At 40.7% G+C, this 17,452-nt stretch overlaps 1 protein-coding gene across 7 annotated transcripts in view; it reads left to right on the forward strand.

Annotated features, from left to right (window-relative positions):
- RCL1 (RNA terminal phosphate cyclase like 1) overlaps nt 1-17,452 on the forward strand; it is a 156,695-nt gene that overhangs the window by 17,703 nt on the left and 121,540 nt on the right. For all 7 annotated transcript variants that reach the window (XR_013759610.1, XM_079113079.1, XM_079113081.1 and 4 more), the window contains exons 4-6: nt 8,963-9,037; nt 10,378-10,502; nt 16,408-16,533. Coding sequence is in view for 6 of the 7 variants with exons in the window: in XM_079113079.1 (XP_078969205.1) it covers nt 8,963-9,037; nt 10,378-10,502; nt 16,408-16,533 (326 nt within the window). In the remaining variant the exon portion in view is untranslated. The remainder of the gene's footprint in view (nt 1-8,962; nt 9,038-10,377; nt 10,503-16,407; nt 16,534-17,452) is intronic.

Raw genomic sequence — 17,452 nt, forward strand, 5'->3', positions numbered from 1 at the left:
CATGGTGTGATTTTTCTTTTGTTTCTCATTACAATTCAATGTCTGAGAAAAAAGTTTCTCATGAGTATACTCTTATTCTTGAGTGTGTTTCTTTTGTTATTTATCTTGAGATTTAGAGGTTAATTTACCCCAGGAGGCAGATGAACTAAGACATGTGAACATCACACTCAGGATGATTGCTAACATTCATCAAGGTGCCTTTCATTGTTATGTCTAGGAATCTTCAAAACAGATGCTTACTGTCTCATAGTATTTGTTTGACATGAAATATGCTTCTGTTGGCTGAAGTGTATGAGAGTAGGGTTTTGTAAGGTCATCTGAAAGCTGAGGCTAGAGGGCAGCAGATCAAAATTTTAGGCAAAAAATAATCTTTTGGCATTGCCACAGCAGAGTCTTGACTTATCCAGTCTTCAGTCATAAAATCAGGAACTTTCTTTATCTGAGAAGTTTGCAGATTTAGAAAGAAGCATAAGGGCAGGGAAGGAATGTGTGAACTTTGATAGTTTGTGGGTACCAGTAAACTTCTCACTAAACTTTCTAGTTTTCCTGCATATATGGGAGAACAGTTTGATATAAAATTGAAACCTTCATTTTGATCAGTACAGCTGTCTTAGTGCCAGTCTTAGATCTCTCAGGAGGAGGGAAGAAGTTGCTGCTTTGTTTCCAGGGGTACTGGAGATTTAACTCAGGGACACTTGGCCACTGAGGCACATCCCCAGCCCTATTTTGTGTTTTATTTAGAGACAGGGTCTCACTGAGATGCTTAGCACCTCACTTTTGCTGAGACTGGCTTTGAACTTGAGTTCCTCCTGCCTCGGGCTCCCAAGCCTCTGGGATTATAGGCATGCACCACTGCACCCTGCTGCTTTTGGATATTTAACTGTCCAGAGAAGGTGTCTTGAAGCTGATGACCATGAGGTCTTGACTGACTTGTCTATACTGCTACATATATAGAGCACAACCTTGAATGGGCAGTTTCTAAGGCCAACTGTGAAGTGTGCAGCTTTCCTAATGAGAAAGGACCAGTTAGTGGTATAGTGAACTCCATAGTGGGGGCTGATATCCACTAGGATACCTTCTAGTAGCTTGGTTAATGTGTTCTTAGGCAATAGAAGATTTATTTTTCAATTTTTGGGAATTCAGCTCCATAATTCTTTTCTTAGCATACTAAATACAGTGTATAGTATAAGATCTGAAATGCTTACCTGTAAATGAATGTTACATAAACTGTTAAGAATTTTAATTTAAGTGATTGCTTTTCAAGAAGCATTTCAAGAATATTTTCAAGAAGAAAATCTGCATTTTAAAGAAGATTCTAGGAAATGGGCCTTTTGGTTAAAAGTGTGAGAGGAGGCATCTGTATTTTGAGATTGAAAAGAGGCAAAGTACATCAAATTATGGGGAAAGATTCTGAAGTATACTTGGGACTTCAGTGCTGTGTATCCCCATTTTGTACTCCTTTTCTTATAATTATTAATCTTAAAAGCAGTTCTCACTGGCAATACCAATTTTTTTTTTAAAGTTTATATATCAAAAGGGATAAAGATCAGTCGATAACATCCCCAGAAATTTTATGCAGAATATTACAAACAAATCTTTTTGATTTTCCATTTCATTCTTCAGGCTTGGGAAATTTTCTGATATTATTTCATTGAATAGGTTGTTCATTCCTTTGGTTTATATCTCTGTGCCTTCCTCAATCCTGATAATTCTTAAATTTGGTCTTTTCATGATGTCCCATAGTTCTTGGAGATTCTGTTCATGATTTCTTACCATCTTCTCTGTTTGGGCAACTTTATTTTCAAGATTAAATAGTTTCTTCATTGTCTGAGGTTTTGTCTTCCAAGTTGGTGATGCTTTCCATTGAGATTTTTATTTGGTTTATTGTTTCCTTCATTTTAAGGATTTCTGGTTTTTTTTTTTTTTTTTTTTTTTTTTTTTTGAGAATCTCTATCTCTTTGTTGAAATGATCTTTTGCTTTCTGCAGTTGCTTTTTCAACTGCTTATTTGTATTATCATTCATTGCCTGCATTTGCTGTCCTATCTCATCCTTTGCTTCACATATCATCTTAATCATGTATAATCTGAAGTCCTTTTCTGACATTTCTTCTACCATATTGTCACTGGATTCTATTTAATATAGAATCTAGATTTGTTTGGATCATTTTCTTCCCTTGTTTTTTCATGTTGTTCATGTATCTTCCCCTCTAGCAGTGCAGATCTGCAGTATTGCAGTTTCCCCCCATAGGCTTTTAGTGACCCTGTAAGTTTCCAAAACCTTTTCTTTAATGGGAGAGATCAATATTAGCAGTGCCCAGTTCAGACAGTATGCATCCCTAGACCAAATAGCCCCTATGAGGACATTAACAATATTGTCATAATAAACAGAATGAGTTCAATTATTATCTTCAGTATAACAAATAGATTTGCAATAAGGTCAGCAGTTTCTAATAGAGGACAAAGAGGATGTGGAGGGGTGTAGTTGTTAATGGGATAAGAAAAGAATATATAGAAGTTCTAGATAATAGAGTGAGAGGGTAATCAAAAGAAGTTGGTTATTAGCATGAAAAAAGGGAGAAAGAGACTCTGAGGGAACAGGTAAACAAAAGGAAAAGAGAGCGAGAAAAGTAAAGAAATAAAATCTTAAAATTTTTCAATAAGGAGAAAAAATAAAATCTACACTATAATAGTCATATAGTATTCAAACCTCCCTGTCTTCAGTAGCCTGATGCATGAGAGGTACCTGACGATGAGCTTCAAGTCTCCAGCAGGCGTCTCAGGATGGGATTTACACCACCTAAAGATGGGAGCTGTGGCTTCCAAGATGGCCGCTCTGTTTTCCAAATGTGTTGGCAAATGGGGGCTGCAGCTGGGGTGTGGGTGTGGTCAGCTGGAGGTCCTGGAGGCCGGGTGCGGTTGGTGGTCAGGCAGGGGTCCTGGATGTGGGGTGTGATTGGTCTGGTTGTGGGATCTTGGAGGCGGGGTACGATCAGTCTATCTGGGGGTCTTGGTGATAGGGTGCAGTCATTCGGTCTGGGGGTCCTGGTGGTGGGGAGCAGTCAGTCTATGTGAGGACCCTGGAGGCAGGGCATGATCGGTTGGGCTGAGGGATCCTGGAGACGGGCTCAGTCAGTTCGGCCAGGGGTCCTACCCCTGTTATCTCAAAATGGTGGCAGCCACGTGTAACCAAACCTGCAGGTACTGTGACAGTGAACTTCCAGGCAACTGCAGGCAGCTGGCGCTCCACTTGCAGTCTGTGGTCAGTTTGCTGACTGCTGTTGGACAATCGGGAGGTGAACCTCGGGTGGTGGGTGATGGATAGTTGAAAGGCATGCAATGGACAGGCAAGGGGCAGGTAAATGGAGGACGATAGGCACCTGACAGTGAGCAATCTACACTCAAAGAGGCCTCCATATGCTGGCTGACTAGAGGTGATCACAGCAAACAAATGGGATGAACAGCTGGGGATTGATAAGCAGCAAAAACTGCCTCACCAAGAAACAGATATCCTCTGCTTGAAATGCAAGTTATGGAGCAACAAGGAATGCATCCTCCCTCTAGTCTGCCATCTTGGATCCTCCCAACAAATCTTTTTCGTATACTACAGGACTATCTGCTTTTGCCAGCAGACGACTAAATGATGGTGGTTGATATACTTGGCTTAGCCCAGGTTAAAATAAATACTCCTAATCCTGGGTAAGGAGAAACTTCTTCAGCCTGTGGTGTTATCAGTTTATGTCTCCATTTACTCATATCATGTGAGCATGAATACCATGAGTGATTTTGCTCTCAGGAAACTCTCATTCTCATGGGGTGGATGGATGCCTCCTGGGGGAGATGATAAAGCTGAATACCCTTGGACTCTGATAGAGGTACAAGCAAAGTGCTGATCATCAGTGCCTTTGTCCAGTTTGCATTGCTGTAATGTAGTACCTGAGATTGGATAATTTGTAAAGAAGAGAGGTTTATTTCTTACATTTCTGTAGGCCAGGAAGTCCAAGAACATGGTGCTGGCATCTGATGAGGGCCTCTGTCTTACATCATAAAATGGCAAAACAGAAAAATTGGGCTAAACTCATCCTTTTTTAAGATGCCCACTTCTGTGATAATATCTTCAATCCATTCATGAAGGTAGTGTCCTCATGACTTAATTACCTTTTAAAGGTCCTAGCTCTTAACATGTTAAAATGACAATTATATATCAATCTGAATATTGGAGAGGACATTTAATTCATAGCGTTTGGCAGGTTTCTGGAGGAAGGAAAACCAGAGTCAGTATGGCTTTTAGGGTGATAATTCTGAATGTTGAGTGAACAGTAAATTGGAGAGGTGATAGACTAGCTTGGACATTATAGAGAAGGAAGTGGTAAGTAAGGGGCAGATAGAAAGGACACGATGGCAAGAGAGACTTCATAACTTGACAACTACTTGAAGATGGACTGGTAGGAAGGGCCAAAAATGACTCCATAATTTTTTGTCCTAGTTGACTTTAAGGTTAATGTTCAGATAGAGTTTGACACAGGGCAGGGGGTGGGGATTGTGGTAGAATAATGGACGATGTGTTTGATTTTGATACCGTCCCCGAGCTTTTGATGGCATAACTACATGGGAATGTCCATATGGCACTTGGAAATTATTTTCTGGAACTTCAAAGGCAAGTTGTCAGGATCTTACCTGCTGAGAGTTAAATCTTTAGGAGTATAAGATTGACCAGCTGTGGCCAAACACTAGCAGCATTCTAGCTGTATTGGTCCTATAGCAGTCTTTCCTTTGGCCTATATAATGTGATGATGGCAGTGGTGTGTGTGTGTGTGTGTGTGTGTGAAGGGAGAGGAAGAGGAAGGATGAATTTGTTTTTCATGTCAAATCCCAACCTTTAGTAGGGCAATGCAGGAGCAGTGGATGGCTGTTCCTGCTTTATGGCCATCAGTTGGAGCTGTGTGGTCCTGCCCTCTGGGTAAGACATGAGCTCTCCAGCTGGACACAGTTCTAAGCTGACCTCCTTATTCATTTCAATTCCCTTTCTAGACTCTGTGAGTCTTAAGAATTTTTTTGCCCTGTGGAGCAAGGGACTCAGAATAGAAGAATAAAGGGAAGTGAGTGTGTAAGATATGAGGGGAAAAGAGTAGCTGGAAATAGAAGAATCTGGAGAAACGAAGAAGCATCAAGTTGTAAGAAGCTGGGAATGATCCAGAGTCATTCTTTGCAGTAGCAGTCAGGTTAGTATTGAGCTGTGAGGTTTGGTAGTGAGAAGTGTTGCTGACCTCTGAGAAAGGTACCCTGAGGTACCATTTAGGTCAGATCCTTGCCCTTTCTCTCTGACCATAGAGAAACGAGGGACAGCTCAGTTTCCCTGAAGCAGAGCTTACAGGCCTCCCTTATTCTGCTTTAACTAGAATGTGCAGGGCTGGAGAAGAATTAGACTGTTCAGGCTTGCTTCTTATTTCATATGGGGAAAAAAAACTAAGGCTTCATGGAGTTAGGGAAGTGTCCCAGATTTCACAGCTAGTTAGAGGAAGTTTGGGACTTAAGCCCTCTTCAACTTTCCATCCCTTGGCTCACAATACCAAGTATGTCTGAAGGAGGGTGATTAGGAGACAGGACAACATCTGGAATTATACTTGCACTTCTGGCTGACCTTGGAAGTAAATTTGACTTTGTCCTTTGTGACTTAGGGTATAAGTAGAATGAGCCAGAAAGGATGCTCTACTTTCTTACCTTTTTTTTTTTTTTTTTTTTTCACCCCAGGAGAAGTGGTGGCTGCCTAGTTTCAGAGTAACCTGCGTCCTTGCATTTACCAAATCTTTGGGATCTGCCTTAGTTCTCTCCCCGGCCACTCTAGCCTAGACAGACTCTTCTGGGTTCTGGTGATCCCAAATGCATACGTAGTCATGTGCCACATTATAGTGTTTCCACCAATGATGGACTATATTTATGCCAGTGGTCTCATATGATCTTGTCACCTGTTGACCTCAAGCTCTCAAAATGTTCCAGGTTGCCATGATACGTGCCTGTAATCCCAGTGACTCAGGACACTGAGGAAGGAGGATTGCAAGTTCAAAGCCAGCCTCAGCAACTTAGCATGGCTCTAAGCACATCAGTGAGACACTGTCAGTAAATAAAACATAAAAAAGGACTGGGGATATGGCTCAGTGGTTAAGTGCCCCCCTGGGTTCAGTCCCTGATACCAAAAAAAAAAAATCACGCTTGTCCTTATGTCATAGTGCAGTGCATCTGTCACATGTGATGCTAGTGTAAACAACCCCTTCACGCTGCCAGTTATATGAAAGCATAGTATATACAGTTATGTATAGTATATAATTTTTTGGGGGGGATACTGGGGCAGTTGAACCCAAGGGGCAGTTTACCACTGAGTTAGATTCCCAGCCCTTTTAATTTTTTGAGATAGTGTTTTACTAAGTTTCTGAGGGTCTCCCTACGTTGCTGAGACTGGCCTTGAATTTGGGATCCTCCTGCCTCAGCCTGAGATTACAGGTGTGCACCACTGTGCTCAGCCTTTATGTAGTACTTGATAAAAATAAATAACTTACTGGTTTATGTATTTACTATAGTTTTCTTGTTATATTAGTGTATATTCCTTCTACTTATGAAAAAGTTAACTGTTAAACAACCTCAAGAAGGCCCCTCAGAAGGGAATTCCAGAAGAAGGCATTGTTCTCAGAGAAGATGACAACTCCTTGCATGTTATTGCTCCCAAAAACCTTCCTGTGGGACAAGATTTGGAGGTAGAAGATTGATGATCCTGACCCTGCATAGACCTAGGTTAATGTGTTTGTATTCTAGGGTTTTTTTTTCTTCTTGTGCTAGGGATTGAACCCAGGGGTGGTTAACTACTGAGCCACATCCCAAGCCCTTTTTTATATTTTATTTTGAGACAGCTTCTTGTTAAGTTACTCAGGGACTCACCAAGTTGCTGAGGCTGTCTTTGAATTTGTGATCCTCCTGACTCAGCCTTCTGAGCTGTTAGGATTACCAGTGTGCACCTCTGCACCCAGCTTGTGTATTAGTTTTTAACAAAAAAGTTTAAACATAAAAAATAAAAATTAAAAATTAAAAAATCAACCATACCACATAGCCTAGGAATATATTTGTGTCACCTAGATTTATATATGGACACTTAGCTAGAGGTAGTCCCAGCTACTTAGAGGCTGAAGTAGGAGGGTTGAGCTACTGGGCAAATTAGCAATATCCCCATCAAAAAAAAAAAAAAAAAAAAGAAAAAAAGAAAAAAAAAAAGGTAGGTAAGAACACTCTGTGATGGTTGCACAAGGACAAAATCACCTAATGACATGTTTCTCAGAAAGTATCCCTATTGTTAAGTGATGCATGACTGTATTAAGTTTTGGGGTATGTTTAGCTTTAATATTTAATTAAAATAAGGTAATCTTTAATAGGGTTTCCTCGTCATTGCCCCGCCACACCTGATCCATTCTGAACATGTTCCCAGGCTTTACAGGTTATTTCTACATCTGGTTAATTTTCTAATATCCATATATTTAGTTGGTACCAGTTTTCTGCTATAAAGCCTTCTTGGAGTATCATTCTATCAAATCAGCCTGTGAGAATTATTGGCAGCTTGGAGACAGAACAGCATAAGGCCCTTATCTAGAAACAAGAAATTGAGATAGTTGTGATTTTTCTCAACTGTGGCTCTGCCACTAATTAGAGGCAGAGTCAAGACCAGGACTAGAACTTTATCCTATACCCTCTGGTAGCCCCCTGATAGGGTCAGTCTCCTTAGGATCAAGGGGGAACATCTGATTCCGTTAGGAACAAGTAAGGGAATTATTCTCTCTTGCATCACATTAGTAATCTTTTCTTTTGCTTTAACCAAAATATCCTACGAGAACAACTTCGAAGAGAAAAAGTTTATTTTGGCACATTATTTTCAGAGCTTCGGTTCATGTTTGTCCAACACTGTTGTGGGTCTGAGGTGAGGCAGAACTTCATGGTAGAAGGGCATGAGGGAAGAAAGCTACTCAGCTCATGGTGACTGGGAAACGGAGAATGTTCAAGGAACCAGGGACAAGATAGATATAAATCCCCATAGTACGTTCCCAGTGACCTGTTTCCTTCAGTCCCCCACTTGCCTATACCACTCAGTAGTCTTTTCAAATTATTAATCTATCAAATGGATCAGTCCACTGATAGGGCACAGCTCTCATAATATGATCATTTACTTCTGAACATCAATACAGGAACTTTTAGGGGACACCTCATGTCCAAGACATAAATGTTGTCCATGTTACAGTTGAGCAACATTTGCTGATTTTTAGATATATGTGATTTGAATGCCATTCTTATATCCTGTGAGAAGTCTACCAATGGATAAGGAAGATCTCAGAGCTCTGAATAAGGAAAAGATGAGAAAAACCCTTGGCAAAAGTCTTGCCATTAACTGAATGGTTTTTATAATTGTAACTAGGGGTCTGTGTGACCTCTAGTGTTTTGAGACTATAATTCCTTTGCTACTCCCCACTCCCATGTAGAATCAGCACCTACATCTGGACTCTTAGGTTAATATTGAATAGTTCATGTTTAGAATTCACTAGCTCTAAACATTAAAAAAGCCATATTGGAAAAAGATTATTAAAAGAGACTAATAGTTTCTTCCATGCTATGTATACCTGTAAAAATGAAGAGATCCCAGTTTGTTTTTTCTATGAGCCCAGGAGTTTCTTCATGCCTTTTGCATGTAATACTCAAGGAGACTACAAGGTAGAGGTAAGTCTCCATGTCATCAGTGAGGAAAGCAAGGCTCAGAGAAGGCTGGTGATTTGCAAAATCTCAGACTTAACTTGGAAAGAGCAGTTGTGAGCCAGCAATTTCTCTTTACCAAACTGTACCACCTACCTCATTACTAAACCTCACCTGTTTTTCAATCTCTTTCTATCTGCCCAAAGGTTAATTAAACTTCTTTTTCCCCTCAAATCCTTTATAGGTTGATGTTCTTAAGGCAACAGCACTCCCTCTGTTGAAACAGTTTGGGATTGATGGTGAATCCTTTGAGCTAAAGGTAAGAATGTATTGAACTGTTGGCTACACATATGTTATCATTTAATTGGAAGAACTGTGTGATTCAGTGTGTTTGTGTGTCACAATTGTTACCATCTTTCCGAAGACCCTAGGGCTCAAGAACCAAACTTTGAACTGCAGGGGACTTGCTAGTAATATCGGTAGCAGCCAGTAGTCATGTTGTACTTTGTGGCAGGTGCTTTTGTAAACATTCTATGTGTATTAACTCCTGTACTCCTCATACAGCTCTCCCCATGGCAGTTAGCTAAGAAGTAGAGCAGCAAGGATTCTGTCCCTGTTGCCAGTTTGATCTAGATGATCTAGATATAATTTGTGTTCAGGAACTCCCAAGCTGAGTGTCCCTCAAATTTTTCAGTATTTCTAAAACCTAGTAAAAGTAATTTAAGAATCTGTTTACTATTTAAAGGAATTTGTGTTAGTCAGCTTTTTGTTGCTATGACCAAAATACCTTACAAGAACAACTTAGAGGAAGAAAAGTTGATTTTGGCTTACGGTTCATAGGTTTAGTCCGTGGTTGGCCAAGTTCGTTGCTCTGGGCCCAAGTGAGGCAGAACATCATGGTGGAAGGTCACAGTGCAGTGGTGCAGTGAAACTCCTCCATTCATGGCAGCCAGGGAGCAGACAGAGGGGAGTGGGGAAGGCGTCACAGAGAAGATGAACGTTTCCAGAGTAGCCCCCAGTGACCCATTTTTTGCAGCCACTCCCCACGTGCCTACAGGTACCATCCACTCAGTCCATTCAAACTAGGATGGACTGATCAGCCTACAGCTCTAATAATCTAATAATCATTTTACCTGTGAACATTCTTGCATTAACACAGTATCTTTTGGGAGACACCCTTGTATTCAAGCCTTAACAGAATTATATCAATCCAGTGTGTTGATACTGGGTGTCTTAAACTGTTTAGCATCTCTGTTTTTTAAAATTGATCTTTTTAAACAGGGAAAATGACTTCTTTTGGTCTTGATAGATCAGGTATTTGCATAGGAGAAAAAGGGTTCCTTTTGGCTAAGAAATGGGATCAACTGATGAACTGAGATGAAAAAAATAGGTCCTGGTAGTGAAGTAACCTGCCCAAGGTTAGAGGTGGATGAGGACAACGCCACTTTGTCTTGGATTTGGTCATGCTGCCAAGCACATACCCTCTTGCAGCTAACACAGGTGCTGTTGGTTTTGAAGGAATTGACATTGAATATGAAAGAACCATCTGCCTTGTGAGGAAGAGCTCATTGGTAAAACAAAATCTCCCTGGATTGGGTGTTAGGGTAATTCACTGCTTTTCTGCATCATTGCTTCATCACTCTCCATCATTTTGTGCAGATTGTGCGACGAGGAATGCCCCCTGGGGGAGGAGGTGAAGTGATTTTCTCATGTCCTGTAAAGAAGGCCCTGAAGCCCATCCAGCTCACAGATCCAGGAAAAATTAAACGTATCAGAGGAATGGCGTATCCTTTGCATTGGGTTTAGATTCCTTATTTTTTTCTTGCCTCACTAAAATAAGAATGACTAACAGCTTTTTTTCTTCCAAGGGTTATTTACGTTTTAGGCAACAGATCGGGGAAAGATTTTAGTTAAGTCATACTTGTTAGTTGAGATGTGATGTTTTATTATCTGCTTCACCATAATAGATTGATTTGCTCAATTTTTTTAAAAGTTAATATTTAAGCATATGGTTCTAATGAATGAGGTGTTCTCCTGAGGGTTTGGTTTGGGAGCCACAGATGTGCTGCAGTCCCTTCCCTCCCTCAGAGGAGGTCTTCATCTGGTAAAGGAAACAGATGATACAACCTACAATTCTAATACAACATGCAAAATGGTATAGGAGGGTGTGCAGTGGGCTGGGGGGCACTGAGAGTAGGGATTGGCCACTTTTGTCTAGATTTAGAAGGGCTAGAATAATAATAAATAGTATTCACTGTTGAAGTGTTCACTTTGACAATCACTTTATATACCTTATTTTTAAACTCAGAAGAACTCTTCAGTTTACTTACATCCTGTTTTACAGATGTGGAAACTGGGGCTTCAGAAGCTTAAGGAATTTGTTAAGACTGTCACAAAGCTAATAATGGCAGAGCTGGAATTTAAACTCTGGAGTCCAGGCTTTTAACCTCTCTTTTTCCCACAGAAAGGAGAGGCCATTTGAATAGAACCCTGAAGGACAAAGACTTGTGAAATGGAAAAAGAAAGGGGGAGCTTCAGACAGTGCTGTGGACCTGTGTGGGGGTAGCAGTGCACTGTGGTCCTGGGGAGTGACAAGGCAGTGTGGCTGGCAGTCAGGTGAGTCAGTGGCATTTTATGGGGAAGACAGGGCATGAAGACAGAAAGGAGTTGGTGAAGAGCTGAAGCACACGTTGAGGAGTTGACCTTTATTTGAAAGTTAGTAACTTTTCGTCTGGGGAATGAATTTGTATATTAACAGAACAACTTTAGTGGAAACATAAGAACTTTTGGTCACTGTGGAAATTTTTGAAAATCCAGTTTAAAAAAAAATCATCTAATGGCAACACTTAGAAGGAAAGGTAACAGAGGATTATTGTTGGTCCTGAAAGAGAGGTAGTGAGGGTAGTGGCCAGAGGACAGGTGAAGATGCTAGTAAGAGTCTCTAGAGGCAGAGTGGATATGACAGTGGGATGACCTGGTCAGTGATAGAGGAATAGGGACTTAGCGAGGATGGTTTTGTTGTTTCTCACTAAGGCACCCAAGTAGAGATATGTGTTCTGATAGTAGCTACAAAATTTGGGGTAGAGGTGGGGTTGAGTTCAGTTTTACATATGTTGAGTTTGTGGGTCCTTCAAGAGTACTACAGGGTAGTAATATAGAAAGGAAATGAGAAATGTATCTCTGTAACTTGGGCAAAGAGAGGGCTCAAAGAGTGATTTGTATTCAGCTACCAGGTAGAATGAGAAGAGAGAAGAGTGGAACTCTGAGAGGCCACCAAAACTGGAAAGTAAAAGCAAAGTAAAGAGGAGAATACAGGAAACAGCCTTTAGGAAGTCCAGGTCAGCACTACACAGGCCCCCAAGGAGACAGTGTTAGGGTGGGGAAAGAGCTATTTCCAGAGTGGTGAATGCACCAAATGGTGATGTGTTGGAACTTCTCTTTTTGGAAACTTTTATTTATTTACTTTGTGGTATGGGGGATTGAACCCAGGAACACTCTACCTCAGAGCTACATGCCCAGTCCTTTTTAACAATTTTATTTTAAGACTGGGTTTTGCTAAGTTCCCCAAGTTGCCTTCAACTCGCAATCCTCCTGCCACAGTCTGTGACTTCAGGTGTGTATTGCCATGCTCTTTTCAGAATCTTAACAGGAAAGAGAAGTAGTAAGAAAGATGAGGTGGTAGCTTGAGGGTGCTTAATGTTTTGCATTTCTCAGAAGGTCTTATGGTGAAGGACATGGAAAGGGTGGGCTGCATAGCCACAAGATGGAGAGGGTAAATGTTAGCTAAAAGATCAAACTTTGCTGCTTGAAGTTCTTTGTAAGAATGTTCAAGAGCAGAGGAATAGCCAGGTGTGGTGGCTCATGCTTATAATGCCAGTTACTTAGGAGACTGAAGTAGATGATAAGTTCAAGGTCAGATTGGGCAACTTATCAAGATCCTATCTCAAAATAAAATAAAAAGGGCTGGGGTGTAGTTCAGTGGTAGGGCACTAACCTACGTTTTCAAGGCCCTGGGTTCACTCCCCAGTACCACAAACAAACAGGGAAAAAAAAAAAAAAAAAAAAAAAAAAAAAAAAAAAGAACAGAGGAATATATAACAGAATTTCACTGGGTCATTCTTTGCATGGCTGTCCTGGGACCTAAGGGCCAAGCCTTGTATGTATGAGAACATGGGCAGATTGAGGAGAAATAGTTCCTGTCCTGGAAGCCCCCTACTTGATGGGTGGTAAATTGGTTGGGTGACTTCTTAAGATGATGTTCAATTCTGATATTCTTGGATTCTGAGGAGCTGGAAAAAGGCTATAGCGAAGGTTATAAAGAAAAGAAATACAGTGTGATTAGGTATGAGTGTTTTCTAAACCAAAAATGCTTTATCTCCTGGTCCATGTCAGTCACTTCTAGATAAATCTTACTAATAGACACATTGTATTCTACCATAAAAGAACTCCAAAAAATCAAACCTTATTTATGGCCATAATTTGAATTGCTTTCCATTTTTCACTGTTGCCAAAAGTACTGTAGTTAAATGGCCTTGTACATGAAATTCTGTATACTTTTAGGATTATTTTGGGTTTTTTGTTGTTTTTCCTTTTTGAGATATGTTTCCTTAATGCTGTATTGTGGCAGTGCTCTCTGCTTGGAATGTAGTCTGTGGTCTAAAACTGTGATTTCCGGCAGGGTGCTCTGTTTGTTTTGATATGGTCTTGTCATAATTACTTGGGTTTCATGGAGGCGTCATACTGGGGTACCCCCTTGTGCTCTCTGTTGTGGGTATTCAAAAGCCTGGTGAGTGTTCCTTTGATGGTGGTGGTGGGATGTGGGGAGCTGCCAGAGTTTACAGAGGAGACCATGAAAGCTGGAGGAGCTGCTGATGCACTGGGCCCTGTGGGTGCAACTTTACTCTTCCCTGGCTTCTCCTGCTAGTGTTCTTTGAACCTTCCTTGTTTAGAATCTGAACCAGGAATATTCTTGTGAGTTCTCATGTCCCTCCCTATCTGAAGCGAGATAAAGAATACCTAAACCATTCCTGGTATATAATATCTCTGACTAGTGGAGGCTTCCTCTTGACTCCCAGGAAAATGAACACAGCACTCTTGCTCAGATTCCTGTCTGTGGACCAAACATTCCAGCCACTGGTCCCCAGAACTGCCCATTTAACAAACTCTCAAAGGAATGTGGGTTTGAATTTTCATCTTCTTTGCCAGTTTTGGAGCCTGGGATAAAAACTGCTTTTGGAAAAAAACTTTAGTTTTGTGGTCTTTTTACTTGCAGGGCTGTGGTTGGCTATTAGACTGAGCTTGGCGGTGGTTTTCCCCACAGGAGGGCTGGAATTGGGAGAAATGTGGTTTTAACTGAGTTCCCTCCCAATGCATCTTTTCTCTCTTTGCATTCTGTAGAATAGTGACCAACCAGCCAGGGCCTGGAAGGATACTAGTTTGGTCCCTGCCAATAGCTGTGAATAGACAGTAGTTACCTTTTATTGAATGCCACCCACTGTGGTTCTCCCCTCTGCTGTGAGGCAAGAGAGAAAGGAACACTGTTTTAGTTTTATCATGCCGTCCTAGAGCTCATGATTTGGCACATAAAAATTAAATGAAGAAACTAGGAATGAGTTGGAATTTGTGGGATAATCTTGTTTCCTTTTCTTGATTGTAGGGAAGGCTCTTTGAGAAAGCGTCTGTCACTTTTCACTCAAAACACACACACATACCCTTCTTATCCTCCTGGTTTCCATATATCTGGAGGGGTGAGAGGAAGATGTTGTTTGGAAGTCAGATCTGTTTAATACTGAGCAAGTGTCTTAGTTCTGTTTCTTAAGGCAAGCCCTAGAACGTAGGCGTCGTGGCCCTTGCCACAGCGTTGCTGTGAGCACAAAATAAGGTGATAATGATGTGGAAGAACATCTTAAGAGTCTTGAGTGCTGTGGATTATGTATTAGGATAGTGACAACTCCTCATCTGTCCTGGGGAGGGTAGTTAGGCTCAGTCCTTCAGAATGGCACCCACTGAGTCCAAAGGGTACGAGACTTGGGACTGTTTGTGTAAACTGTCCGTGGTCAGAAGTATGTTCTGGACAGAAGCAGTGATGACGTAACTGGGCTGTGTGTGTATTGAAAAATCCTTCTTTGCTCTTTCCTCATTTCAGGTTTGTCCTTTTTGTCTAGTCAAATATTTATTGGATATTTCTGGGTACAAAAGTAGTGTATTGGAGAGTTGTAAGGGATAGAGAATCAAAGTCCCTGCCTTATGGAGTGTGTGGTCTTTCTGAAGAATGGATGCAGGATGTGTGCACATGAAAGGCCATACATGGTAAGTTCAGGGGAAAACCACAGGTGGTTGCTGACTGGAGGGCTTCAAGAAAGAGAGAGAGAGGGAGAAGGAAGGAGGACTCTGGGCTGGAAAAATGGTGGAAGGCAGTTCACACTGAAGAATTGGAAAAGTGGTGGAAGGCAGTTCATGCTGAAGAATTTCAACAATTTGATGTGGGAGGGACGGGTGTGATAGTGCTGGGGGATGAACATACCAAGCAGATTGAAAAGTCTTATAAGAGGACCCTGGAAGATCAGGAGTCACTGGGGACTCACCCACCTGAGGGAGAGTGTCCTGTTGGTAAAATGTTTAGGATGAATCACATCAGAGGGGATAAATGCCAGGTCCTGTTCCTTGTACAGAATTTTGTTTTTGCAGCTCAAATGGAAATTAAATGTGTTATTGACAGTAATTCTTGTACAGTTGGGCTGGAGTGGGCACCTTGCTTTGTGTGTTGAACTGGCCCTGTGGTTCATATCAGGGTGGGAAGGTGGCATTATTTTTCCATTTCTTTAGTCCTACATATACAGTCAGCTTTTGACCATATATTGTTCTCTGAAAGTGCTCAGTACTTTAAATTTGATATGTGGGATTGGGAAGAACTAGTGTCTGTAATAAAGTCTAATTTTAGGTAACAGTGTCCACATCCTCAAGCACCAGCCTTTCATTTGCTTTACTAATATCTTCCTTCTTTCTTTTCTGGAGTGCCCTGCTATGGTAAGTGCTAGGTATCAGTATTTTTGACCATAATATAGCAGGTGGAAGAACCTGTATCATACACAAATGGAATAATTAGTTTTTAAATAATAGAAAAAAATAGGTTCTATAAGTTTGAAAAAAACAGTAGTCATCTGGCTCTTTCATTAAACATTTTCTGTTTTCCCTGTCAGCATACAGGAAGTGAGTTGGGATTGGCCCAGGTGTGCTCCAGTGTGGTGTCTCTCCTGACCGTAGGTTCTTAAGAGAAAGACTTGCTTACGGCAGTGGGAATGGACAGAGCATAGAACAGTGTTCTCGGGTGTTGAGTTTGAAAGAGAAACCTGGACCATGACTTGCAGAGAGGTAGGTGTCTTCACTCCTAGAGTTGAGCCATTTCAAGATAAAAGGGTGTGAATAGGAAATAGGGTGAGGGTAGGGGTGGAAGAACTCTAATTTCATACTTTCCATCCTCTGAATTTGTGTTTTTTAACCTTGACCATTTGAGGCTGTTATAATAATGATAAAAAATTGAGTTATGTACTATAAATTAAGCAGTGAAACACAGTTGGAAAACTGTATAATAACTATGTTATTACAGTTCAAAAACTTTGTGAGCTTTAGAACAAATTTTCTTCTGTCCTGGAGTCCATGGACCACGATACCCTTAACTCCAGATTGCAGGTACTCTGTACGTGTATCACCTCAGATGGCAAACCGGATCGTGGATTCTGCAAGGAGCGTCCTCAACAAGTTCATACCTGACATCTATATTTACACAGACCACATGAAAGGAATCAGCTCTGGGAAGTAAGTGTCTTCTTTTTGGAATCCAATTTTGCAGCTACCTGAGACATTTTTCACATACCTTTTCTGGGTAAAGTTAAAACTGCAACCTCTGGGGTTTGGCAGTAGGGGAAGAATAATTTAAGAATTAATTTCTTTGCAACTTATTGCTTCTATCACAAATAGGCATTTCTGAGTTACTGTCACTTGGAAAACATCCCTGTGGCCAGGGCTGGGAGCCAAGGGTCTAGTCCCTAACCTTTGGGAATTAAACCTATCTATTAATAAATAGTGCCCCAGGCTTTTATCCATCCACACTTTATCCCAACAAAAATTTAAAGTGAACAGATTCTTCTTCCACCCTGAGCAAATAACAGTGTGGGGGAAAAAAATTCTCTGTTGTCTAATTAAATGCAAGTCAGCTTCTTTCCATCTGTGGGAACAACACACCTAGATCCAGAGAAAGTTGTTATTGCAGATTTGAACTGAGTTTACTTAAAACCTTTGCTAAAAAATAAAAATCTAAATAGAAATTGAAATATTAAAAATTAGAAAAAAACTTTAAGGAAAATTAAAATGAAAATAGAGAAAAAAATGATCTGTGTAATGAAAATGCATGTTTTAGGTTTTGCTTGTGTATTTAGAAACTGGGAAGGAAGGGAAACAATAAAACCATTTTTGCTTATTACAAAAATGTTATACCTACAGAAAAACTGAAGGAATAGTACAGTGAACACCTGTAGTTAGCAATGAGTACTTTGCCACATTTACTTTACTTCTTTGTGGGTTTTGTTTTTGTGTGTTGCTGAATCATTTCAATGTGAGCGATGGCATCATTATGTTTGAATCTGAAGTTTTTAGGTTGTGTCTTCTAAAATTAATATGAGGCTAAGAAAGAAAAGTTTTTTTTAAGTTTAGCAAAAGGAAAAGAGAGGGGAAGGGA

Source organism: Sciurus vulgaris, assembly GCF_902686455.1.
Source record: "Sciurus vulgaris genome assembly, chromosome: 15".
In the NCBI taxonomy this organism is placed as follows: Eukaryota; Metazoa; Chordata; class Mammalia; order Rodentia; family Sciuridae; genus Sciurus; species Sciurus vulgaris.